The sequence below is a fragment of the Falco naumanni genome, chromosome 14 (genome assembly GCF_017639655.2).
Source record: "Falco naumanni isolate bFalNau1 chromosome 14, bFalNau1.pat, whole genome shotgun sequence".
Taxonomy (NCBI): Eukaryota; Metazoa; Chordata; class Aves; order Falconiformes; family Falconidae; genus Falco; species Falco naumanni.
The window spans coordinates 6,705,960-6,733,567 of NC_054067.1; the positions used below are offsets into that span (position 1 = coordinate 6,705,960).

The 27,608-nt window shown below is 38.3% G+C and overlaps 1 protein-coding gene across 15 annotated transcripts; it reads right to left on the reverse strand.

Moving 5' to 3' along the window:
- Nucleotides 1-475: 475 nt before the first annotated feature.
- Nucleotides 476-21,549, reverse strand: LOC121097261 (X-linked inhibitor of apoptosis). Of its 15 annotated transcripts, XM_040614036.1 has the most exons (9): nt 15,718-17,556; nt 14,366-14,529; nt 13,300-13,361; nt 9,455-10,361; nt 7,786-7,885; nt 5,835-5,913; nt 5,164-5,197; nt 3,583-3,807; nt 476-2,178 (listed from the first exon to the last, which is right to left on the reverse strand). In XM_040614036.1, exons 4-9 carry the CDS (start codon nt 10,326-10,328, stop codon nt 1,985-1,987), a joined length of 1,506 nt encoding a protein of 501 aa, XP_040469970.1. In that variant the 5' UTR covers nt 10,329-10,361; nt 13,300-13,361; nt 14,366-14,529; nt 15,718-17,556; the 3' UTR covers nt 476-1,984. The 15 variants fall into 15 exon arrangements, with proteins under 15 accessions (XP_040469970.1, XP_040469969.1, XP_040469968.1 ...); XM_040614035.1 differs by lacking the exons at nt 13,300-13,361; nt 15,718-17,556 and adding an exon at nt 21,457-21,518; XM_040614034.1 differs by lacking the exons at nt 13,300-13,361; nt 15,718-17,556 and adding an exon at nt 21,094-21,194.
- Nucleotides 21,550-27,608: the final 6,059 nt, after the last annotated feature.

The window sequence follows — 27,608 nt, forward strand, 5'->3', positions numbered from 1 at the left end:
CTGAGCTGCGTGCAAATTCCCGCAGCCTGTAAGCTGGATCCAGCTCATCCAGATAGCGTCTCTCACATGACTTAGGTCAAGGTTAGGTAACAAACCATCTGCTTGAGCAAGTCATCCTAACATAGTTCATAACATTAACTAAACAAGCTATTTCAGGCAAGATACACCAGCTCACATGCAAACACCCCCCCCCTTTAATTTCCCTTGAGAAGTACAGAAAACCCTCCCTGCAAATGAAAATGGGGGCTAGAAACAACCCTGTCAGAACTGCCAGTCTGTGTCTGTCCTGAAAAATCCCTGTACACATGAATTACCTTTAAAACTAAACTCTTTAGAGAAAAGTCCCAAATGGCAAAATAAAACCTTTCTGTGCTGAATTATTTATGAATTTCTAGTCATCATGTATTCCAGAAAACCAAAATCTAATTTATTTAAAAAAGCAAAATTAATGTATTTAACTTCACAATGAACAAACTTAAATTTATACAAACAATAGATTTTATTTCCTCTGCAATTAAAATATATTATCCTTAATAACACTCAGGTTAAATTAGTATCAGTTGAGTTACAAAACAAAAAAAGCAACTGAAAGCATCCTTCTGTTTGGTGGTGGGTTTGGGGGTGGTTTTTTTGCATGTGAGAATTAACTATGATGATCAAGGAACAGCTAGGTTGCACTTTATTTTAAATATTCATAACATTACACCAAGATATAATCATAGCACATATTTAAAAAAATATAAAGAATAGACATTAGATTTCTGTCTACTGGATTTAAAACTTATAATGTGAAAAACTATATTCTATATTCTAAATCTCTTGGTGTGTAGGACTCAAAGAAAAATATATGCACAGAACATTAGTAGCTCCACAAAATAAGGAAGTCACATAATTAAGTAGAGTGATCATAAACCAGCTGTACTTAAATACAAAAATCTGATTTTTAATTGGACAACTGAGTATCAGTCCAGTAAGAAATAGTTTCAACTATTTTAAGGTGACTCTCACTAGAATTGTTCTTCACTTTTTAATGCAAATGTTGCAAACCGACAAGGACAAAAAAATTTCTAACATTACTTGTGAATTTAAATTAAAACAAGAAAGCATTTTCATGGAGATAAGAGTTTACCACCCTCTTATAAAAAAAGAGACAAAAAGAAGGACTGCAAACTATTAGCAGATAAATGAGTAAGGATGATGTTAAAAAAAAAGAAAGAAAATCAAACAATGACCACCTTTTTGTGTAAGAGGGCAAGTTTAAAATGAGACCACAAGGTACGTAAAATCTCCTTAATTTCAGTTGAGTTCTCTTTTATGGAGTGAAATCAATGTACATTTTATATACAGAGGGATTTTTGTGAAGAACAGATAGCTAAAATCAGTTTACTGAGGCCCATTTATACATCTAAAACAGAAAAAATAAATGGGGAGACAGGAATTACATATCAAACCAGACAAACTTACAAAGTAGTAGTGGCAAACAAGGTGAAATATTGCAGCAGCAAGTTTACGCATATTCTCTGAATTATGTCACAACTAAAGTTACAGAAATAAGGTAACATTCTCACTCTTACATGACATTGGAGAAGCTAAAAATCTCAGATATAATACACATGTACATAATTTTTTAACCTCACTTATTTACAAATTGTATCTAGGGCCAGACTCTTTATACAACTGTATTCGCACAAACTTCAGTCATACAGAGTCCTACCAAAGGAACGATCACATAAAGATTTGCATTACTTAGGCTTTCCCAAATCATGTGTATGAACTGAAGTTACAGAATATATTTGCCTTTCAATGTTGGTTTTTACATACAAAAAATTTATTTAAGGAAAATATTTTTTTAATGTTATATGTAGAGTCTGAGAGTAGAAAAACCTAAATGCTGCCATATGATTACATCCTGGAATTAACTGCATTTTTTACATTACATTACACAAAGCAGGAAACGTTGGCATCCACAGTGTTTTATATTTCACTAATACATAAAAATTTCCTGTCTTTTCATAATGTTTGTACGACACAGAGGGCATTTATTAAGTGCTTGAGCACATTCCTTACAGGCAACTAGGTGACCACAGGGAATGAGGACAACTGATATGTCTTTAGCCATACAGACTTTACAAAGCTTTTCTTCCTGCAAGCGCCTTAACTTCTCTTCAGTACTGAGATCTAAGGAAAATAAACACATAAAAAGAAGTTATCACAATTAGTACCACTGAATCTTTTTTATTTATACACAAGGATAAGGTTTTCTTCATATTATTTAAAGGCCACACCTTTAAAAAGAATAAGAAATTACAAAAGATTGGAAACCAAGCTGCAGCATGGAATCCTCTTTCACGCTGCCACCCCCATCTCCTTACATCTCCCAGGCCAATGCAGGGAATTCAACTATCTATATTTGCAAAAGCTTGAAATATCTATAGAATTTAGGATATGCATATTTCAATCAGGAACCATTCTTTTCACAGACTTCCCATTCACAACTTTCCCAAAACTTGTACAGAAGGTACAAGAAAGGCTCATTGATAAAGGTTACGTAATCTGGATTTATTTCTTTCAGGAGTTTCTCAAATGAAAAGAATGAGTATGTGATTTCCCTTCCTGCCTCTGTTTTCAAAATTCCCATACTTCAAAAGCCTAAAACTTTGTAAAACGGGAAGAATCAGTTTTGCATTGTACATGAGCTCTTTCTTATTCTAATACACCACATTGGAAAATGCAAACTTCTAACACCTTCCCCTGACACTTGGGGAGAGCCCTGCACAGCCAAAAATAATGTCCACCACAAGTTCTTCTCCGCTCCCCCCCCCCCCAATGTCCATTAAAAATCTAATTAAAAAGAGTGGGCTGGTAAGATCCCTGCCTAACATGCCAACCAGATGGTCTTTTCCCTCCCTATGAATCAGCCATATGTTTGTCGTGAAGGACAAGTTTCCTGAGTTGTAAATCTTGGGTTTGGTCCATTTGCAGAGTGTACCACAACATCTTTCTGAGCATAACCTGCACGTCCCAGCCTAGCTGGAACAGAAATAATTGGAAAGAAACATCAACTAAAAGTACACTTTTTCTTATTGGCCAAGAAGGAAAATGCTTCTATTCCAGGCAAAATTTTATACTCAAAAATAAATAATACTCTACTAAGATTTTTTTTCATTTTGAGTATACTAAATATTTGCCAGTATGTTGCTGTGTCTATTTCATTTTGCCACCAGAGTCCCCACATCTATAGTTACCCTTGCTTTTATTTTTAAATGTCATTGTCACAATAATTTTCACTTTTTAGTTAGCACATTTAACTTTTCCCAGAAGCATGCCAGACTTATTTCAATATTATACACTTTTGAGGTATTAATACTACTTATTTTATAGATGATATTTACAAATGCTGCTACGCTCAAATAATTTAAGACCCTCTTTGTCCAGTTTTTTTACGTCCAAAGATAAGGCTCTTGAATTTTAAGTTACAATACTGTAACTTCACCTTAGATAAGACTTGGATCAGAGGTTAGAATAAACAGATAACAGTAAGATATATTTCACAGACTAAAGAGCTGATATGAAAGTACACACAGAGGTTTTGCAATTGAATAAGCTCATCTTGCTCAACTGGGATTTCATTTGGTTCTTCTTCCCTTGTATGTTCTTTCTGAGCACTTAAATCTGCTACCAGATCCTCAACAGATGTATGACTTTCTCCAGACATCTGCAATCTCTTTTCCACGGTGTTCCTAATCTCAGACAAACTGAAACCCATGTCTATGGCACTTTGTACCAAAGGATTCTGTAAGAGATCATCTAAAACAAGAAATTAAGAAAAACAAAACAGCAATTTAACAAAGGTGAATCTGATATTCAGACACTATTCACTATAGTACTCTAAGACACCTATGCAAATAACTAGCCAAAGGAACCGTATTTCTAATTTGAGAATTTTGCTATTGTACCAACTGCACTGTCAAAATACCCAAACCCGCAGATTTGAGATCTCTTCCACCCTAGCTTTCCCAGTCTCCCTACATCTATTTAAAATACAGAAATCCTCCTAGATTTGCTCTTCAAATCAACGCTTTCAACTTCTGAAATAAAATGTCTTACATAATTAACATCACAAATTCTGTAACTGAATGTTAACAGGATTTCACCCAGAATTCCTAGGCACAATGGAAACCTAAGTATTTGATAATATTACACTAATTTTAATTTAGTTCGGGAAAGAAAAAAACCAAACCAAGATACGTATGTTGAGAGAAGTCACTAAGTATTGTTAATTTACAAAACCAAAACAGCACAGTCAACAAGCAAGAGGCAAGTAAGCCTATCCGCAGTAAGACACAACACTACTTCTGGAAACCATTTTTCAGTCTGTTGGACCTCCCCTTTCATCTTTTCAATGAATTTTTTGAATAGATTTCTTATCAGGGTGTCTTATTTCCAGTTATACTATTACATGTAAGTGGCTAATTCTTCACTTAAGAAGGTTGTTCAAAGAGCAAGATTTTTTTTAACCCGATTTTCACTCTTGTAAATGAGCAGCATGTGAGAGATTTCTAAAACAGGTTTTGTGTAACCACTCATATTAGCAACAACTATCATTCCCTGGGATGAAGCCGCTTGACTGTCTTCCTGCTACGCCTTTAACCGGCTTGTCTTTTTATTGCTTGGTATTTGTGAAAAACATTGCAGGAATGTGTAATACTGGAGCACATAACAAGCTATTTAAGTTTTCTCAGCCTCCCAGTCCTTGCCATTTAACACACCAACTCTTCCTGCCTCATGAAAAACAACGATTGTTTCAATTCTGTATTTAAGATTTATCCCACAGCACTACTAATTCAATACTTGACGCACACTTACTAGCTATAAAACTAAAAATGCATCCTATGCATACTTCTTTCATGGTTTGTAATCATTACTTTACAATATTTATCCAACCATGATTAGATTTCCCTTAAGAGAAATAAAATTCATTCCGCAGTTCTTTACAAGCAATGAAGCAATGGAAGAGTATCATCCAACAATTTGCCCGTCATGCTTTACTTAAAAATGTAATAGGTTTATTTTTAAAATTAACCATTTCCTTTACTACACATGCAAATATGGATATTCCAAAACAGGGAGGGCTGTTTTGGGTTTTTTTTTCTAAACAGGTACCTTTAGGAAGTATCGTCCCTTCAGCAGCTTCTGTCTAAAAGTGAAATATAAACAAACAAAATTACAATTCTGGAGAAGGCAGAAGGAAACCCATACAGTTACAAGACAGAAAATATCTATTTGATCTCAGTTATTTTATTGACTAGAACTATTAAATCTGCTCTGAACAGCTGCAAAGGGATCACTGTTTTGTTATGTTATTGTTTTAAGTTTTCGTTTTAACCCATCTTTGCTATAATCATACGTACATGACTCAGTCTATGGAAGAATTCTAAAATAACATTGGTTTTACTTTTTAGTGACTGCATACAAGTTTAACAATGCTCTACTAACAAGAAAAGAAAAAATTTTTACTATGCATGAATAGGGAAATCATTCATCCTAAACCTGGAATTACCAAGCTATAAAACAAATAGAACTTGTTCTGTACTAAACACACAATTAATATAAGGCACACTACCTGTGATCCAGAAGCCAACTAAGGAGAACTGCAAGATCTATAAACCCTGCGTGACACCAAAATATATTTCAACGTCTTTCACTTTCTGCCAATCAAAGCAGCAGCAGAAGGATTAAATGATATGCAGATAATCAGAAGAGTAACTTCATATGAAAACTATGTAAAGACTACTTTGTATTTTCACCAAGTATTTGATTAAAACGACACTTACTGTTGAATCCCTACATCCATCTCTTAAATGAACGTTATTTATAAATTCTAGCCCCTTTTTCTTTCTCACAAATCTGCACCTATAAATAAAAATATTTAGTTATAACAAAACTGCACAGGAAAACAAAAATCAACTACATAACTTTGGAAAGCTTCAATACATTTCCTACATCACATAGAATACTAGCTTTTGAAATCTCTGAATGTTTAGTCAACATCAGTAATGTCATTTAAACATTTCTAAAAACATCTTAATCACTTCAGCAGTATTTATCTTCTTCACATTTTTGGTGAAACAGAAAGTTAAAGAGTTGCTGGCCATTACAGCTGATGCCACAGGTTTATATAAGACTCCAATGAAAAACAAACGTTATGTTAAAATGTTGGTTTAATCTTTTGCAATCAAAGAAAAGCAGTCACTGGGCCGACAGGTGCCTTACATGTTTTCTTTCAATACTTTCCAATTAGTCCTAGCCACTGGTCAGAGCTCTTCCCTACCAGAAGATTTAGGGAATGTCATAACTCCTCAACAATAGTTCTCTAGCTTCAGCAGTTCCCTCACCTTCAGCACTTCACGGACGTAGTACGCTACGCTGTGAGGCTGTAACACTGCCACTCAAGTTGATGTGCAAACAAAAACTCCGTATTAGTCAATTAATGATCTGGGGGGAAGTAATCAAAACTGACATAATTTAAGCAACCTAAAACAAGACCAAACCCATATAAGGAGGAGTGAAATGTAGCAAGAAAATGAGTCTTCACCATTCACTGCACCAAGCCAAAAACTTGGAATGGCATCTCTTTCAAGTGGCAGACACTAATAATTAAAAGCCGCCTTTACCACTACTGAGAAAAGGATCAGCTAACACATAAATACTACCTCCCAGCTTCCAGAGAGCCTTTCACCACAGAAGACTAATTTGGCAGCTAATGCATAAAAGACGTTGATTTTATCAATGTTATACAAGTAACTAAGTCTTTGTACTTGGACAGCTTTTATCCACCTGCAAGAAACAATGAGTCATATACAATTCCTCCTTTCCTCAAGACAGGTTTTAGACAAAATTGGCAGTCTTTCTGAAAACTGGAAGTCTGGAATCCTCAATCCTTTAAAATTTATGCAGAAGTATGTTTAGAATTCAATACCACTACCGAGTTCTTCAGGTTTCCTTGCACTGTGACATAAGTTTAGTCATTTTGTATCCTGACATAAGTTACGAACTTTGGCATGTGTGATGCTATTAAAATAACAATTAGAATGTAGCGCTCTGATGGTAAGAAAAAAAATAATTAGATACATATCCACAAAACTTTGTAATTCTGCTAGCTGAGACATCAGTTCAGTCCAGACACAGAAATCTTCTCTTTCCTTTAATAATTCCTACAAACAAGCTGACATACAAACAACACTGACTTAGAAGTATAGTTATTCAGAAAGTACTATTTTAGGACAATTTTCAGACTGCCCACCTCTAATGAGTTAGATGCACCCTCAGCCTCTTGAGATATAGTTCTCTTTCACACCCACTTCAGAAGAACTCCCTCCTACCTCTCAATGAAGGCATGAAGTAAATGTCCTCTTTTGAGGCCTCTGATATAACATTAAAGCCTATGTTGATGATTACACATATAAGAGCAGGACTACAGAAGACAGAACAGATGGAACAACAAAAATAAAGACCCCATACAAAAAACCTTAAAAATCTCTTATGTTTATTGAAAAGGAAAACCACAAACCATGGAAGGTAACTGCTATTCCTTTGGTACCTCCATGACAAAAATGAAGAAGGAAGTGGAGGAGGGCAACTAAAACAAAAGGTTATTTACATAAATCTAAAGAATGTTAACCCATAGTCAACTGAAACCTTTAGTAGTATGCTCTGTTATTAAAATATAATATACTGTAAATAAGACTCAGAGTTGCAATAAGAAAACAATCAAAAATACTTTACCCAGGAAACCATTTGGCATGTTGATCCCATGGGTCTTCATTTTCCTTCCATTCTTGCAATCCTCCACCACAGTGGAAACACACGACGTGATCACCATTACCTGAGGAAACACACAAGAATAAAATTACGTATTTCTACTAGGCATAAAAATAAGTTTTCAACTAAAATGTTACATTATTAAGAAAAAAATATTTTCTTGCTTAGCAATTGTAACTAAAAATAATTCAATTTTAAAGAACATAATACATATGATTTGAAACAAACGTTCAGGAGAGGCTTGAGCTTAAAAAAGACGAAGTATGAGTCACATGAAATATTCCCAAGCTTTATTTTAGCAAGCAATTAAACAGATAAAAAGTAAAAGCTAAAAAAAAATCTACTATCAAATAGCTCAATCCACTAGTAAAGAAGCCACGAACTAGTGTGCCACAAAGAACTAAGGATGTTTCCATGCCTTTTTGGTCCTCTATTTCACCATTAACTGGCCCTACACAGCAGTAGCATAACTGACTGAGGAGATGTTAGGAGAAATTGCACTCTCTCTGTTCTAGCACTACACCTACTGTAATCAAAGACTGCGCCAGAAAAGGGCTTAGATATTCTGTTTGTTGAAATGAGGAGGTATGGTCAGAGTTTTCCCACAGAGCTAAATGGTTCTCGGGCCACAAGAAACAGAGTTTTCACAGAAGTCACATGAACAGCCATTAGGTTGGATACGCTGGCGCATGTTTAGTGCACCTCCACAATACGGATCTCACTTGGTTGTGAGAAGCTAGGTACTTTAAGGAATCCAGGAAGAAATCAATAAAATCAGTTCTACTGGGTACAAATATTGCCCATATATCACTCATACAGGAATGTATCACAGGTTTTAGTTATGGCCAGCAGTGAAACAAATGGAATCAGATTAAAAAATTCTTCCGAGACCTACTAAGAGAGAAGCCAATTAAGATGACACCAAGAAATTATTCCAGATAATCCCCTTTTCTTTATGATCTAATAAGAGCCACACTTTGCACTTGTACAGCATCTCTCAGTGAAGAATTTCAAGGAGCTTTAACAGCACTACGCAATTCAATCTAATTGGGAAACCAATGCACAAAGACATTGGAGTCTTATCTAAGTCAAACACTACATATTTAAAAGTAAAAGCTCTTCCACTGGAGTCATCGTCTTCATAAAGCTTTTACAGTAGGCAGTAATGGTATTTGCTGGTTTCAGGTGTCCAAATGCTTTGATAACACAAACACATGTTAAATCAATAAAACAGCACACCACCTGGACTTCGTTGAATAGGCTGCTGTACATGCCACAAGTCCACCCCTTAGACCTAGGGTAGCTATCTGGAGGGCAGCACTTCATTACTTAAAAAAATACAAACTTCAATAGTTGTCATTGCGAAAGATGTGAGTGTTTTAGCAGGCAAGGAAAACACATTTCAATGTTTTATTGCCAAAAATGAATTTATGATTAGATTTATACTTTACTATTAAACATACTTGATATAACGTATGTCATTTTACATAAGAACTATGAAAAGTAGTTTACAGAACAAAGAAATTTTGGCAAATCATTCCATATTACAATTAAAAAGCTTATTTTTTCATAACAAAACACTTATATAAGATTTCTTTGTAAAAGATATTAGCCGTTTTAAGGTCTGGCTTACCTGTGCTATAGAACCCAGCTTCAGCAAGTTGCTCTTTATCAACAGGATATATCCAAGTTAAAAATGTTTGTAAACGTCTTCCGTATTTTGCCATAGATGGATTCCTTGGATGCTGTGCATTGTTCACACCACCTCTCTCAAGCTCAGTGGGAACAGATTCACCTGGAACATTTCCAACATCCCAGCCCAAGACAAAAAAGCAGTTGGGAAAATGCCTCTTGTGTTCTGACCAAGCTCTGTCGCTGGGTTCCCACTTTTTCAATTTTCCACCACAGCAAAAACATGCTACTTGATCACCAACACCTGTATAATAGAATCCAGCATTAGCCAATTCCTTTGGTGTCAACTGAGCATCAAGGGGCCAGCTGTCAAAAGACTTTAATCTTGTTTCTTCACTGCACATAGCACGGTTTTTAGGATACAAATTATCTGACATATCCACAACCTGCCTAGTTCTCAACAGGTAATCTGCCTCCACATCAGAAGTGTCATCCAGAGTACACAGGAGGGCTGAATTGCTGGAACCATTTTCAGTTCTATGCTGGTAGTTCTGGGCAAGAGGATGTATGTTATTCTCCAGAAAAGCAGATTCGGTAATAAATTTGCAGTTTGGGGAAAGCTTTTTGTGTCTCTCAACTGCAGAATCCCCAGATGTCCATCCTTCGATAATTGTACAGCAACTAAAGCACTTCACTTTGTCACCTTCTCCAGTATAAACAAAGCCAGCTCGTGCTAGTGCCGACGCTGAAACTGGACAGCCAAGTGGAAATTCAACAAAAGTTCCTAGTCGGTAGTGTTCCTGTGCCCATTCTTGATCATGGTCAGTGTCTGGAGTGGCACAAGCTTCCAGGTTATCTGAGACATTACACGTCATCTCTTCATATGTAGGGCTATCCTTTCAGATTTCCTAAACAAAAAATAAATGTTTTAATTTCACAGACAGAAGCATAGATCATAGTCATATACAAGCCTGGAAACTGGCTGAGATAAACTAGCCAGCCTTGATGTATTAAAAAAATGCCTCTTCCTCTTCTTTCCCATCTCACCCTTGCCTGCCTCCCCTGCCACATAGGGGCAAACACCAGAACACTGAAAACAACATTTTAAAAAACTGTCTGTGAAGAAAGGCAGGAAGATCATGAAGTTTTACAGGCCAATAAAAAAATTATCTGGAAAACACACAAGTTTATACATTTACAGCTTTAAAAGCATGTTCTATTTCTTAACACAGACACAGCGCAAGAATGAAATCAACAAAATATTTAACAAAAGCTCCAGCCAAAACACTGCCAAAAGGCTTCTGACCCTGAAAAATAAAGTTACAAAGTTAACATATTTAAAATACTGATCTAAGGCAGACCACATGTGCAAGACTTTACAGTCCAGTTCTGAAACACAACTGTATTTTTCCTGGTATGAAGGCTGTGACTACCATGCCCATTACAGATAGGCATCAACTGGTAAAACCACCACCACAAAAGAAAAAAAGGCTTTGGACTTGTGTATATATATTATAAAGACATACACCTCAGTTTCCCTTTTAACAAAGAAAATCTCATGAAATAAACTATCAGATGTTTCACTAGGGCATTTTACCAAAATGCTGTGTTCTGCTTAAGATCAGCATCTTGGACTACTTATCACTACTGTTCATGCCCAGCATGCTGCTTGCACGTTCCCGTGCCCTGCTTACACTCTACCAAAAGTTCCTGCGCCTCTGCCATCAACTCAGCCTTTCCTCCCTTCCCTCCCTGAAGGAACATTATTCTTCTTCTCACCTGTCCCACATTCCTGTTCCTGCCTGCACTTGTGCCAGGGCGAGTACTGACTGCTCGCCCTGCCCCAGCACCCTTCCGTTCAGAGGGCGGCTAAGAGCACGCAGACAAGTCCCTTCTTTCATGACTTTCATGATAAAAGAAAGCAACCTGGTTTCCACAGGTCCCGTACAAGAACCACAAACTCAACACAGTCATCGCCTTCATCCCAAGATGGATGAAGTCTGAGCACAGTAAAAATTCATCTCTTGTCCTGACAAGTACTGTGATATTATTGACTTAGGAAGTCCTGGGTAAAACACAGGCTACAGGGGATACACGTCTCAAACTCACTCCTTTATTAAACGGTAAATTATTGTGAGACTGCCTAAATGGACTTCTTAGCACAAAGCAATAATAATTCAGCAATTAGCAAAAAGAAATGCATATAAGGAAGAACAGAATATGTAATTATTTGAACAGCTGGGCATTTCTCTGTTTTCTGTATGGATCCTGATCTGTTTCCAGTCCTTACCTTCTTAAGATAGGCCATCAGGCAAAAATCTAGCTTCCTCAACATCTGCATTAATATTGATTATAGTTTCTTTAAGATCAATGCAGATGTTACAATTACAATAATTTCTTATATAATACCAGATTTAGCTTCTACAGGAAGGACAAAACCTTTTTTAAAGTTCAGAAGGGGGAGGGGAAATTAAAATGACTATGCATTGCAGAATCACTGAATCCTTTGCCAAGATGACAAAGACAATTAAGCTACACGCTGAGAAAACATGGCATTAGAGATTCAGCATGCTTGCTTCATGTAATCATGGATATAAGACTACTTCTGAGCACCAGCTTTAATTCCATCTGTAAGTCAGTTCATGACTAATGTAATGACACTAGAAATTACACTGGGGTTTTCTGGTTTAGCTTAGCAAATTCAAAAACAGGATCTGAATAAATTATACTGACTGACCTACAAATCTGACCTATATGCTTGTTTTGACTCTGAAGGGCAAAAAAATTAATCAGTCATTACATGTAGTAATAAGAAAGCTGTCACAATACAGATATTTAAAAAATATACATATGTATATTGAAAACAATCAATTTTTATAACAACAGTTTTAAAGTTTGTGTTTATCTCCTTTTAAAATTTCACTTTAAACCCTCTAGAAACATTTCTGTAAAAGTGACCTTATGGATCTATCATCATTACTACTACACTGCATTCATAAAATAATTTGTATCACTCAAATACTGTTGGCTACATACTGATTTTCTTATCTGCATGACTAAAAGACTTTCTACAAGAAAGCAAACAAAGCCTACCTCACATCCCTCGGAGACTCCTTTCCAAAATATCCATAGAAAAAACAAAAAAATGCATATGCTTTCAATGTATGACTAGAAGTATATCTTCATTTCTGTTTTATTTATAGTGAAATGAGTTCAGACACAGTGAAAAAACAATCCAATTTAAATTTTTACATATTAACTTTTTTGGCTTATATTTACATTAAGATCAGGATAGAGCCTCTTTGATCTGTTGCATACAAACTAACTGCAGCAAATCGCAGATGATCTACTCAGCCACTCCGTAATTTGCCCTCCCTGTACTTACTGAAATCAGGGGTAAAGACAGACCAAGATTCAAGCCTGACAGGTCTTAAGAATTTACTCAAGATGCAAAGATCACTCTTGGTTTGTGCTTTTCTGTTCCTTATGCCATACGGGGTGACCACATATCACAATGACTATGCTATACAAAGTTAAAAAACAAGAGACAAAATTCATTATGCCCCCACTTCTCATAAGCCACCTGCATGTTCTAAGCACCACTTAATTGCTCCAGTTTAAAATCTGCCATTCTTTCTTGAAAAGTAAGAATGATACAGCAGTATATTCATATACCAGGTGTGCATATATATATATAAGCCTTCGTAACGTGAACGCAGTGCTTACTGTAAAGTCATTATTTTTCATAAGCTAAAAAAGATATTTTAACAAAGCAATTTTCATAAATATTATATCTTTATATTCTCCAGCACCCTCTGACAGGGATGATCTTCAAATCATACTTACACTGCACGTGCAAGCCTGGGTCTTGCCGTACTTTTCTGGACTCTTTCATGAAAGCCTTCCCCCTCCAACATAAGAAAATTTAAGAAGCCTCATCATTTTTTTTTTTAGTAAATAACTTGAAAATTCTGAAAAAAAATACTCCATGCAACTGGCAAACATCTACTTTTTAGATACTTTCATTCCAATGACCCCTACTGCTTTTAAAGCAGGCTTCATTTTCAGAATGTCTATAAACATATAATGCTTAATTGTGCATTTTCTCCTCTTCTTCCAAAATAACTTCTCACCCTTAAAAATGTGAGCTGCAGAACTGAAATTATCACATAGGTGGTACGTCTCATATACGACAGATTCCCTAACAGAAATAACAGCATGAGTTTTAAACTGTTACCTAAATTAGTTTGTATTAGTTTTACTCCGCTTACTCTGTTGATCCTCTGGGTGTTTCCTGGAAAGTTGTGTGTGTGTTTTAGTAACACTAAGGAACTGAAAAGGAAACACTTGAGCAAAGACATTGAAGGAGGAGGATCAAAGACTAAACTGAAATATTAGAAACCAGGTTGGAGATGATATTCAATTAACTGCAATGATCTTCCTCAGTTTTATTGATTACTTTTAATTAACTGTGAATGCTAGGCAAAAATGAACTAACAGAACTACCTAAAAATCAGTATCTGTACTACCCTCCACTGCAATGGAAAGCACAGGATAATGCCTTTCAGCCAGATGTAACAGCAGTATCTGAAGCAGAAAAAAAAAAATATCTCTATATACTGCACTGGAAGTTCTAACAACTGAGGGAAAATGTAATTGGAAATAAGCATTAGGATAAAACGAAAAAAACCTTATAGATTGTGTGTTCATCACTCAGAACACTGAGATTAGTGGCTTTATTCTTTCAAACAGTTTTTTCTACAGTGCTATGAATACTTTGATATTCCTTCTATTAACAATGTAAACAAAAAAAATTATGCCCCCAACATGGCACATTTGCCACATTTGGATTCACTGGAGGTAAGAAATCTATCTGGATCCTTGCAATCAAAACAGCATGAAAAGCACATACCAAAAGAGCATTAAGTACTGACAGAAGCTCCAATCACCTCAGATCCGTTCTTTAATATGAAGTTACTGTCGTCAACTGTATCAACCACATTATTTAATCTTGATCTTTTGGAGCAGAAAGATTCAACCATCATTCTAGAAGCCTCTCAAAACCACGTCTCAGTACTGCAACGACAGAAGCAGGACAAAGCCCTCACAGGTATCTGCTGGCTTTAACCATGATCCACCCACATCACAAAGCCCCTTCCTTACAACAGCCCCTCTAAACGTAGTTGGCTTACATCTCAGTATAATTTTATCTAAGAGAAAAAGACATTAACTTATTTATTAAACATTGAGGCAAACTCTTCGCTTGTGTAAGTACTGTTTTAAATACAACATTAGTACTACTTTAAATGCAACATCAAGTTCAATTATTTGTTTCAAACAACTGTTAAAGCAACTGTTCGAAGTGTACAATTAAAACTAGCTCAGGAATACTGTATCTACACAGCAATTTTAACAGTTGCCTTACTCCAGGTCAGAGTAATGATTTAGAAAAACATCCTGCATCATAGCAGCACACAGATGAACAGTAACTGCAGAAGAAAAATATCTAAAGGTAAATTTCTGAGTTGTTTATGGCTAAGAAACCTAAATTCATAAAACGCAGCCAAGACATGTACATGAGACTTTATAATACATACCAGCAGCAAACCCAAGTTCAGAGAGTATACTTCATGTATACAGAAGTTAATTAAGCCTTTCTGCGTAAATTTAATTAATCACATATTAATTCAAAGTAGAAGGTCCAGAAATCTTGAAGTTCATCTTCACTTATAAAACCCAGGGGTTTTTTTAACTATTATGGAAGCATTAACTATCTTCTTATATATGCAGTGAGTAAACAAAGCCTCTTTTAGCCTGAAAGACTTCCAGAACCCAAGTTTAATCCTGCTTTTAAACATCTGACAGTATTTGTCACAAGACACCTCCCCCTTTCAATCTAAAGTACCATTTCATATAGTCTATTGATTATGTTTCAGAACAAAAAATAAAGACAAGAATTTAAAGCAAAAATGTTGTTATTCAAAATGCAAAATTTTACACAGCGGTTTTGCAAGCCAAACATGTTAAATTCAGCTTTAAAAATATTATCAGGTATGATTTCATGCAAAAATGTAACAACATCACATTACCTAGATCTAAAATGCTTCAAAGGAAAAGTACAGAACCCACTTTTCTCTTTCAAGTATATTTCATTAGACTTGATTATTTCCATCCTTAACCCTAAAACAGATTGGCACTATAAGGAGCTATTTTTAATTCTTCCACAGGACAAGCATGGCAGTAACCTCTGAGTCCAAAACTTACTTGCACAGCCTCATGTTCCTGACCAAAGGGTACATACACGTGGAGCTTCTGCATGACACGCTGACTATGAGAGCAATGTTAGTGTTCGTTTTTGGCTGAATTTTGAAATGTGAGAGCAGTGCAGCAAGTAAATATCAAGCAGAACATCCTGTACCAGCTGACACACAATTATGCATGTCACTTCACTGAATTTCACTTTGTGCCTGCTCAGCTGCAATTAGATCAAGAAAGGTGCACGCTGCTAACTGAAAGCATACTTAAAAGCCACAAGAAATACAGGATTTATTAAACAGCATTTAGAAATCTTAGCATATTTACATGTAATTATCAATAACCATTTGAAAAAATTTCTGCCTAGAGATTTTTTATTTTATAAAGAGTATATATATCTACAAAATGCCTTTTGATTCACTGCCAAAGCTTAAGTAAATCCACCACCTCAGTTTCATTTCTCCGTTTTCTCAAACAGGCCCTATTTAGCTTCCCAGCAGGGTTTATCATCATAGGAAGTCAGTCAGCTGCTCAAGGTTCTACTAGGCTATCATTACATCTTCCTAATTCTTGACTCTACTCACAGTGACTTTTACACTCTCCATCCTAGAAATAAATATAATCAGGCCAATAGAAACGTACTATTTTGAGAATGATTTTCATACTGTATTTTTCTTAATGAAGAAGTCATATGGGTATGGAACACTGCAATAAAAAGAAGAATGGATTCATGGCAGCGCTCAGTAATTTTTTTTGTGAACTTGAAAAATAAATGTCTTCAGATGAACTTCAGCTGTGTGTATAAGAAAGAAGGAGTAAATACCAGCCGCTATAGAAAAAACTGGCATGCTGTAGCCTAAGCACATAGTCCTACAGAGAGGTCAAAGGTCAAGCACAAGACATCATTAATGGCTCTAATTGATTAATGTATAAATCGGTGTTTTTCAAAGTGACCAAGGAAGAAGGAGGACTAAAGGTCTGGAGAAAACCATTTTAGCTCTACCACACCTTGCTAAGTGTTTAGTACAAAGTAAAGTGTGAAAGACATGACAGCGTTTTTCATTTGGAAACAAGAAAACCTATCTAAAGCAAAGGTTTAGTTCCAACAGCTGCTGCCACTGAAATGAATTGCCTACAGATGACAGTACCTAAAAATAAGGGGGAAGGTAGGGGACCAAATAAACCCACTAAAAGCACAAAAAAACCCACCCAGGACCAACACAGAAAAAAATCCTACCAAACCTCAAGCATACTGAGAAAGACCTAGAAGGAGACTGAAGGTAGAAGTAGAGATCAAGAGAGCAAACACCAAGTGCACAAGACTTCCAGTAACCCTCCCACCAAATCAAAACTACAAAAAAGGAGCAAGCCCAACAGTCTCAAGTTTCTCTGGCAGTTCCAGTAAGATGAATGTTTTATTTATGGCCTAAGCAGGAATATAATAAAATATTTTTCATTATAGGCACTGTACTCCTGAAAATCATACAGAACTCTCTGTACGATTTAGCTATAAATTTTTAATTACAAGGTAGCTTGAATTGTAACATTTAAGCTTATTGAAATTTTTTAAGTATTCTTTCAGGCAAATCATAGGGAAAGAATAATTTTTACATTTGTGGCTTTTTCCCTCCACAACACGTTGGAAAAACCAGCCTGTTTGTTCTTCCATCCTGTTTCCATACTCCTTACCACTATCTTCATTTGCTTAATTATTCTGTTCTGCCTCTTATAACACAACTCGCTGTGAAAATAATTTCAAATTCAGTACTACAACACTACCATTTAGGGGGCTGGTGGTGGATAAATTTTTCAAGATTCTTCATTTTTGTGTTATAGACTTACATTTTATATGTACAAGTCAAGTGATATAAAATCTGTTTTACATAATTTTTATGTTTTAACTTTAGAACATTTCATTTATTAACTGCTGTATTATTAACAGGAATTTGATTTAGCTCCAAGTTCTTCCTCAAGAAATTGAGACTAAACTTCCAGAACTTTTCCTTCTACTCGAAAACAGCTTGGAAGTTGTATTTAATACAATTTGAAGCATACTTCCATCCATTAAAGTCTGTGAATACATTTTGGGGACTAACCAAGCTATGCAGTTTCTACCCTACTAAAAATAGAAATTACAAGATACTTCTGTCAAATATGAAGCAGATCAGTTAAAAAAAAATTATATCTGTGATCATAAAATGTATCACTATAGAAATGTAATCCCTGGAAGTTGAATTACTGCTGTTATGGTTAAGAAACAAAAAAATTACCCAGTTAATTGGAGTATGTTAAAGTAGAATAGCAAAGAGTAAAAAGAAAAAAGACTGAAAAAGCAAAACCCACAGTGCCCTGGGACACATCCTTTCCCAAGTATCAGCTGTGCTCCAGCTTTTAGTGTTATATCCTTTTACAAATCGTTTAAACTTATAATTGAAGAAAAAGATTGAAAAAGAGGGTGTCTTTCATCAAGAAGACATAACGACACAGAACTTCGGCTACAGCAACATGATTAATTCCACAGCAAAACTGCTGAATCTTCTGGTTTCTGAAGCAAAGTTATATAACCTTCGACGTACAGGAAGCCTGTCACCTCCTGCACTGCCCACTGGCGCGGGCGCTCAGTTCCACCCAGCTCATATTCCTGGTCGTGCCAGTGCCACTTCGCTCATTATTCACATTCATCTAACTGCAGCCTGGTGCAGAAGGTACACTTCCTGGTATCACTAGCAAGAATGTTTTGCCATTGAAGAATGAGGCAAATTTGTATATATATTTTTACATATACATATAAACACACACAACAGTCATCATCCTGTAAACTCAGAAATGTCCCTTGATTTATCCTTTATATTTTATGTTTCTCAGGAAACTGGGACGATTTGGGGATTAATACCAGTTATAACACTGTGCCAAAAGTGAAATATGAAAGCTGCACCTGTTTAAAACACTCTGCTTGTCTTTCTATTTAATAAGAAACTCTCCAAAACACAGAAGGGGAAGGACAACCAGCTGCAAGGTATGCACATCTTCACTTCACACAACAGGAGCGACATTCCATCCAAACTGTGGCATGCCTTCTTCAATCTAACATACTTCCAACTTTCACGCACAACTTGCTATTTCTGGAGCCTGACTTTCAATTACCATGTTCAGAATATTGTGGATCAGAACTCCACAAGACAGACCACATGCTATGAAAAATAAAAAGCAGCAAAGGACTGTATGCTGTTAACTCCCAAAACAAAACAAAAACAACCACAAAAGATACATACAATAGTTTTTCCCTAAGAAATCAGTAGCCAATCATACCAAGTTTAGTAATAGGTTAATCAAAGCAGCTACTGGTTTCACCTCTATTTTCCACCAATCTTTAGAACAAATTCCAGTATTTACATTCCTGTTGGTAGCAAAAAAAAAGGTTAAAAGTTTTCGTTTTCACATAACCTTCAGCACTGTTTATGAAGGCACAACTCCAACACTATGATTAAAAAAAACATTTTTAAATTCTATCCCTTGGCCAAGAAATCCAAATCTAAAAATATTCTAAAGCTGAAAGAGTCTGAGGTTAGGGGAAGTCTGAAATTCAGATCTTTTACTGAAACTAGGAAGGGACATAAGATTGGGAAGACTCCAGAAGATCCAGAGGACAACAAAAAACTCCTGGAATTAAAAACTAGAGGGCAGCAAAAAGGAGAAAGACTGTAACAGCAGATGGCATAAAATCCAATGATCCAGCCTTCTCTCTCCTGGAAAATTCTGCATCTGATTATGAACTGGATTTTCTGAAACTCTTCAGCTCCCTGCAGCCGTTTCGCCCACGCTGGGATGATGGCAACAAATGTAGAAGCACCATCACAGGTACAGAGGCCTGAAATGAAATCCATCTTCCTACTTCAAAGACCGAGATAGGAACACACATTTTCTTACTGTTCTGGTAATAAATGCAAGTCTGCCTTGTATCAGTGGGAGCAGTCAAAAATAAAAAACCAAACCCAGAGCCAAACAACAACCCTCATCAGAATTCTTTCACTTTTGCTGCTGGTTACAAAGGCCAAGGTCAGAGGAGGTACAGAACAATCATTAACTTGTTCCTTTGCCCTTCTTGGCCAATGCTGCAGGTGCCAAGTTTTCTACAGAAAGAGGTAGTTGGGTGTTCTTTAAAGGGCCTCAAAGAAAACTGCAACGCAAGCACGTCCATAGCAAAATGAAGCACATAAGAAAAAATAAAAACATGGAAATAAAAGCTTGATCGACACATCTATCACATGAAAACTTGCTTTCTTAGAATAATTTACTGTGTGCCTTCTCTGTCATGCAGTGATTTATTCGATGATAAACAGAGTAACATTCCATATGAAGTACTAAAATGGCAAGTTAAGATTGTAACAATGAAGGAACAATGAAAGTAGTTCTACAAAAATATCTAAAGAGTTGCAAGAACAAATCCGTACTTCCTATCAGATGGAGATTAATAACACATAAGAAAGACAGAAATCTTACCAAGACTAAAACCACTGTGTAACAACCATTTATAGGGCAGAAGCATCAGAGAGACAGTAGTACAGACACAGAAATACAGTGTTAAAGAGAAGTATCAGCATAAATACACAGCCATGGTGCAAGGGAGAACTGCTTGGGCTGAAGGCTGAATTACAGCTGGAAGAAAAAAGATCTTGAGTGAACTTCTTCCTGCAGAATTCTTAACAACTGCTGAATACTCACAGTAGAAAACCTGAACAAAACCACATTTTTATTAACAAGCAGCAGAAAAGGCATTCTAAGAAGTGATGGGTCTATTAAAAAAGAAAAAAGGAAGAGCGGGAAAGGGACAAGACGACATTCAAATACGTCAAACGGACCAAAGACGACCACAGAAGTGCGTATTAGCGCAGCAAAATCTTCTTTTACTTATGGAAGGAGAACTCGGCACTTGGACGCTTCATTCAGGCGACGGCCTCCTGCGGCCCGGGCAGCGGGCAGCCGGGTAACGGGCAGCCGGGGGGGGGGGAGGGGGCGGCCCGGGGTGGCGGCGGGCCGGGGCCGGGTGACCCGGCGGGGCAGGCCCGGCCCAGCAGCGCCCGGCGGAGGCGGCGCGGCCCGTTCCCATGGCAACGCCTCCCGCGGCTGCCGCCCTCCCCCGCCGCCGCCCGGGAGAGGCCTGGGGCAGCGGCGCCCCCGCCAGCCCTCGGACCCCCCCACACCCCCCGCGGGCGGGGCGGGAGGGCCCCGGGCAGCGCGGAGGGACCGAGCCCCCTGCCCCGCGCGGGGAGCCCCGCCGAGCCGCCCGCAGCAGCAGAAGCCGCCCTGCGCGGGCAGCCGGGCGGCCCGTTTCGCCCACCGCCCCGGGGTACCGACAGCCACGGCCGCGCCCGCCTGACAACTCACCGCGCCGCGTCCCCCTCATTGCCGGCACCGACCGCGGGCACGGCCCCACAGCCAGCCGACACCGAGAAAATGGCGGCTCCCGGCAGCCTCCCCGGCTCGGCTGGGAGGCGAGCAGGGAGCAGCGCCCCCTGGCGGGCTGGGGGGGGGCCGCGCCGTGCCGGCGCCCGCTGGTGCAGAGCGCCACGCAGTGGCAGCGGGCGGGAAGCTCGGGGCGGCAGCGCGGGCCGCGGGCTCTGCTCGCTGCGCCGGGCCCCAGCGCCCTGCGCCGCTCCGTCCCTTCGCCGCCTCGCTCCCAGCGCCCCGGCTCCGCGCCGGCCCGCAGGCCGCCTCCCCTCCCGTAGCAGCCCCCTCATGTCACACCACCTTCTTCAGGCGGTTTCCGGCCTGGAGCACGCTAATCCCAGCGCTGTCGTCGCTGTCACCCCCTGTCCCCGCGATTACGGCTCGTTATGGCCGATCTCTGTGAAGGGCAGGGCGGGGAGCTGCAGGCGGCCTGCCCCGGGCCCTGCCAGCCCTCAGCATGATCGATACTAATCAAGTTACAAGTTTGACCTAATTACGGTGTGGTTCTCAATAACCACCGCGGCTGGAAGATGGCATGACAATGCAGTTAATTAGCCTAAAATTTATGGACTTCTCTTAACTGGCTGCGTGAGGGAATGGAGACATCACCGACTCAAAGCTTGCCGAGGTGGCGTGAGGTGCCTACCAGCGATGCTCCTCAGTACAACTCGGGCTGTATTGTAATTGTTCTTTAATCGGTGCTCGTAAATCACAGGGATGTTAAAGAAAGTAGTGGTGCTACTTATTAATAAGTTTGCCAGGAGCTGGTCTTTTTCTCCTTCAGATTGTGTTCTCGCCAGCTATCATAAATCTCATGTATTTGGACTAGAATTTTCCAAATCTGACAGAAACCTCAGGCTATTTTCTTTGGTAGTTGTAACCAAAATCATCTGATAATCACAAAATCAATCACAGAACGGTTGGAGTGGGAAAGGACCTCTGGAGACCATCCAGTCCAACCCCCTGCTAAAGCAGGATCACTTGGACACTTGCTCTTCATTTAAGAAAGAATGACCCACAGCCTAAAATGTAACGTTTCCTGATGCGGCCCAATGGTGATGCTCAGCCTATAAGAAATAAACAAAAAATTTCCCTGAACTAAAGGGAAAAATAGTTCAAGAGGTCTGAGGCTGTTGAAATATATTGAGATTAATGAAAAACTATATATATCACATGAATATAATATATAGATAATGAAAAGCTATTACTACAGAGAGGTTCTTGTTAATACTTCTCTTAAGGAAAACAACAATTTGACTGCAGTGCTATAAACCTTTTGTCATCTGATACTTCAAAGATGTGATTACACCCATGACTAACTTTGGGAAAAGTAATCAGTTTACAATCTAGCTTAAGTCTTGTAGCTCTAATACTTACACTTGTTGTTCTAGAATAAATAAATAAATATTTTTTTACAGTGGCTTTTAAAAGTAATTGTATCCTTAGACATATTTCCATACTTCTGGCATCTGGTAAGGTTACTATGGTTCTTACTCCTTCATGAGAAAACTTTTCCAGTCCCTCACTGGTAATGCTTGGGCCAATTTCTCAGGGTATCTGTACAGAGTAAAAACAAGAAATGAAGGCATTTATAAACAAGAGAACTATACTGAAAATGCAGACTGTTTTTCACAGAAATACTATAAAAATATTGTTTTAAGTATTTCAGAGATGTCCTTTAATGTGAATAGAGAAGGCCTCAAGAAATGCGCTATGGAAACATGTCACTTTAGACACACAACTGACTGAAATTTTAAAACATGTCTCTCAAATAAATAGTCTACATCTTAATGTCTCTTCTGTAATGTCTGCACATAACATTTTCCTTTGTATTTCATATATATATTTCATTTGTATTCTCTGTGTCCTTATGAGAAAAAAAATAAATGTGAAAGGCTTGAGTATTATAGGCAATATTTGTGTGAGCCAGACAGAATCTGGTTGCCTAAAAATGCCAAGATGACAACTTTACATGTTTCACTACCTGAGAAATGGCTCGATTGAAGTAGTAAAAGTCACATCAATCTAAACTCATTTCACAACAGTCCAAAGCAAGATTATTATTTAAGGATCCTTGGCATAATATGATACAGTAAGAGGTTTGTACCTTAACACCGCAATGCAATGTGAACATAAATATTTAATCTTACAAATCCTTGCCATACCACATTATTAATACATTCATTAGCAATGGTTTTCACAAAGGCCATTGCTCTGTTGAGGTTTTGATACTTTTCCAAATGAAGCAGATTGGGTTTAGAGGTCACAGGTGTTTTTAAAGTGACCCACTTACAGGGTGTCTGAATCAAAAACTTCAGTAAAACAAATCCAAAAAGTTCTAGCACCAGTACCTTGAAGAATTAGAAGACAAGAAAACATAACAGAAAAACACACATCAGCAACAAAGGCAGAAATTCTCATAAAACATTTATTTTCTAAGCAAGCTAGTTTTTTGGCTTCTTCTGAGTGTAAGTGACTTAAAGTTCAGCTTGATTAAAGTTCTGAATCAGTCAGTGGAACTGTAAGCCAAAAAGTACAGTCATACTGTGGAGCCAACACAATGCCTTTGGTGACCCAACAGCATTAAAACTAATTATATTACTTCAAGGTACTTTGATTGCAGATAGAATTGTACAATGGTAGTACCTGAGCTACAGAAAGTAATTAAACTTTGAAGAAAATGTCAAGCAATATCTTTGTCAACACAAAGTGGATGTAGACAAATGTTTTATTTGCTGTAAGTCCCTCTTGCATTTGAAACAGAATGAACAAATTGTTACTAAAATTTGTTGAGTGGTCTGTATTCAAAGAAACAAAAAAATTAGTTTACTGTCTCCATGCAGGTGTGCCCCACTAAGCTTTCCTGTCTGCTCCCTTGTGGAAGGACTTGTAGCCACTACGTTACGGACCTTAACTGACCCCAGAGCAACTCTATATTTTAAGAATCTTTGTCTTAGTCTTGTATTTTATTCTCAGATAAGCTGGAAATAAAAAAACAACCTGAAATTTTACAGAGATGAAAAGAACCTTTCGTAAGATAAAGAAATGCCTCTCTCAATCCGATGTATATGCTTCATTAAATTATAACCAATGGATATGGAAAATCATCTTACTGTGTAAAGTGTACACATGCATTTGCACAGCATGGTTTCTGTGGTGCTGTGTCCCTGCATGATGTGCTGTATTGTATTTTTTTCAGCTCATGTAATTTATGCCATGAATAAGGAAGGAAACAAGCCCATTAGCTTAAAAAGTAAGTGCTATATCACACACAGGGTGATAGTTCACACCTTCTCCCCAGCTCAGCACCACACAGCACACTGGAGTCATACTCATTTCTTCTACTCTGTGAAGTAACTTCCCTTATACATTATTACACAGAGTTGATTTAAACTGCTGTTCTTCATTAAAAATATCATTTACAAAAGTAAGCACAACTCACGTTAGGAATCTGAAGTGTCTGGAAAGGCCAAGTTTGGCTGCAGCTCGTTTGAAAAGACACGTTTGCTTAATGAAGGGGCAGTACTTGGAGGCATAAGGGGAGCTTCCAGCCGCTGCCTGTGTCTGGCTAAGGGAAGCCCAGTAGTGGGTATGGGGGGGCTTTCTGCTAAGTGAGAGAGATTTCAATATCCTGCTGCTTGGGTGGTTTAGGGGGGTTGTTTTGGGGTGTTTTGGGTTTTTTGGTTGGGTTTTTTTTTTTTTTTTTTTGGTGAAACATGAATATTTCATAGCTTGAACAATTTTCCAATTGGACAATTTCCAAATGTTTCAAATTGTTTCATGCAAAGATGATCTTTTAACATCCTTCCAGGGGTAACATTTTCAAGATTAACTTAATGTACCTTCTACTACAATTTCTATTACAATTACACAAATAATTTTTTTTTTTATTACTGTTCCAAATTTTTGAATATATATTTTGGAGTAATGCAGAGAATTTTAATCGAATTCATGAAATTCACCAAGGAAAAATGCAAACTCCTGCATCTAGAAAGGAATAACTTCTTGCAATGATAACCACTGGGTACCACCTGCCTGGGGAGCAGCTCTGTGAAAAAGGACCTGGGGATCTTGGTAGCTATGACCCAGCAGTGTGCCCTGGCAGCAAGGGCAGCCAGCAGCGTGGTGGGCGGCATGGACAGGAGCACAGCACCTGCTGATTGAGGGGGGTCATTCGACCACATCCAGAATACTGCATCCAGTTTTAAAAATCCCAGTACAAGAAAAGCCCTGCTCAACTGGGGCAAGGTCAGCATTCCTGGACCACCAGGATGGCCAAAGGAAGAGGGAGGACTTACTCAGCCTGAAGAAGATACAACTCCGGGGGACCTAACAGCAACTTTCCTGTACTAATAAGTGGGCTACCAAGAGGATGGAGGCAGGCTCTTCACAGTGGTGTATAGTGGTGGAAGGGCAAAAGACAAAGTGTGTACATGGAAACAAGAGGTTCTGAGTGGGTATAAACAAAAGCTTTTCGACCATGAGGACAGTCAAGCAGTCCCCGTCCCTGGAGGGCTTCAGGACCACACTGGATAAAGCCCTGGCAACCTGATCTGACCTCATGACTGGCCATGCAGGAGGCTGTGTTAGATTGTCTCCTGAGATCCTTTTCAACTTGAGTTATGTCGGAAGAAGGGTTCGCCGGAGTCAAGAAGACACTCAATATGAGTTATGCATCTTGCTCAACTTTATTAGTTTCTAACACTACTTATATAGAACCGAGACACATGCATATTTGTAAAGCAGAAATATAATTGGTTAGTAGTCTCTAAACACGCGTGGTTCTCACACCCCTAATTATCATGACTAAAATAAGCATTCTATCCATGTAGCTAATTGTGTTGCTGTGCCTCAGCCTTGTAGTTTGTTACTCCCTATTTTCCCATACCGGTCCCTATCTTTCTTGGCCCTGCACCTGCTTTCCCAGCAGCTGTATCTTGTTACAGCCACGGCCTGTTGGCACAACATAATTACTTGGTCTCAGGATTCAAGAATAGCTCAAGGCTACCTTTCTTGTTAACTTCAGCACAGCAACTTCAGTACAATTCTGATTACAGGCCTATTCTAATACCAGGCCTGGATTGTGCAGATCTTCAGAGATTCTAAGGCCATGCTTCTGCAGCCATTCTTCTACAATTCCCCCTTTTTCTTTTGCACAAGCCAGGCCTGATTGGTTATGTTAAAAACTACTCTCTTTAAACAAGAAAAAACACAGCTAAAAACTAAAAGCATTACAATAATGATTATAACAAAGCGTATTCCTTCCATCAATAACGTCTTTAACCAACCTGTTATGCCCAATCCTCTCAACCATTCATCAAAGGGATTATCATCAACAAGAATATGCTTCATGTTTCCCTGCAGTTGTGACAACTTCTTGTGGATAGATATGGAATGATCGGAAAGGTTCACACAACACATCCCTTCAAAATCCTCACAACCGTGTCCGTGTGCTAATAACAAAAAATCTACTGCAGCTCTATTTTGTAATGTAGCATGCCTAACACTATCTATGTCAAGCGATAACGAATTTAAAATCTGTGATGTAAGATTAAATTGCTTCTCTCCCCAACACTCTAACCTTCAGATATATTCTTAGCGTTTAATGCAGTAATCGCTCCTGGCATAAATATGGAGGCTAGGACATTTGCTGTTACAGACTGCAGATCGACTTGGTCATTACATGTTTCATCAAAGGTGCGCAGTGCCCTCCGTGATCTATGAAATTGTGGAGTCATTTTCAGTAAGTCTTTCATATGTGGAGCAAACAAAGTTAAACGCCCTAAATAACATGGTCCACCGACAGGATTCAAAGGAATCCCTGGCCATGCTCTATCTCCACATCTCAAAAAGACTCCCTGTGGCAACTGAGAGCCCCCTGATACATTTTCATGTAAGCCTCCAGCTTTCAGTTCACCCCAATTAGGTGAACCGGTTAAATTTTGAAACCTTGTATCAAACTCCCATTCACCTTGTCCTGCTAGCCACAATTGCCACGGTTCACCAAACCAAATTACTCTAGTGCCATTTAGAGGTTGAAGTGGTGCTACCGTGTCCTCGCATTCTGGCATTCCCATTGCAGTCACGTTAACATATTTAACGGGCGCAATGCTACCTAATAGGTCTAACTCCTGCAATGGCAAATTATATGGTCGATTCAAATTCTCAATAACCGTTTTCTGCCATGCTGCATTACGCATAGAAGGCCAAACAAATTGCCCATTCGGACTCATACATGTACCATTCTGATTGGAAGTCAGATCCACTGTTTTAACATTTAAAAAAAACATCAAAATTTGTTTCATTCTCTTGCAGGGGAATACCAATTAAACAAGTTCTAAAGGGGTTGTCTGGTTGCTGCAAACTCAAACAAAAGTCTGCTACCCCTGTGATATTTGCCCATGTCACCCATATGTTTGTTCTAGGCAAGATGTCAAAAATACTTTGGCCAA

What these genes read in the sequence shown, in the direction of transcription:
- LOC121097261 (XM_040614039.1), bottom strand. Translation starts at nt 10,328, where the DNA reads ATGACGTGTAATGTCTCAGATAACCTGGAAGCTTGTGCCACTCCAGAC. An exon ending in CATGCCAAATGGTTTCCTGG is followed by an intron (nt 5,914 to 7,785) that starts GTAAAGTATTTT and finishes TTTTATTTATAG; the next exon opens with GTGCAGATTTGTGAGAAAGA. An exon ending in TATTCAATTGCAAAACCTCT is followed by an intron (nt 2,179 to 3,582) that starts GTGTGTACTTTC and finishes TATTTTCCTTAG; the next exon opens with ATCTCAGTACTGAAGAGAAG.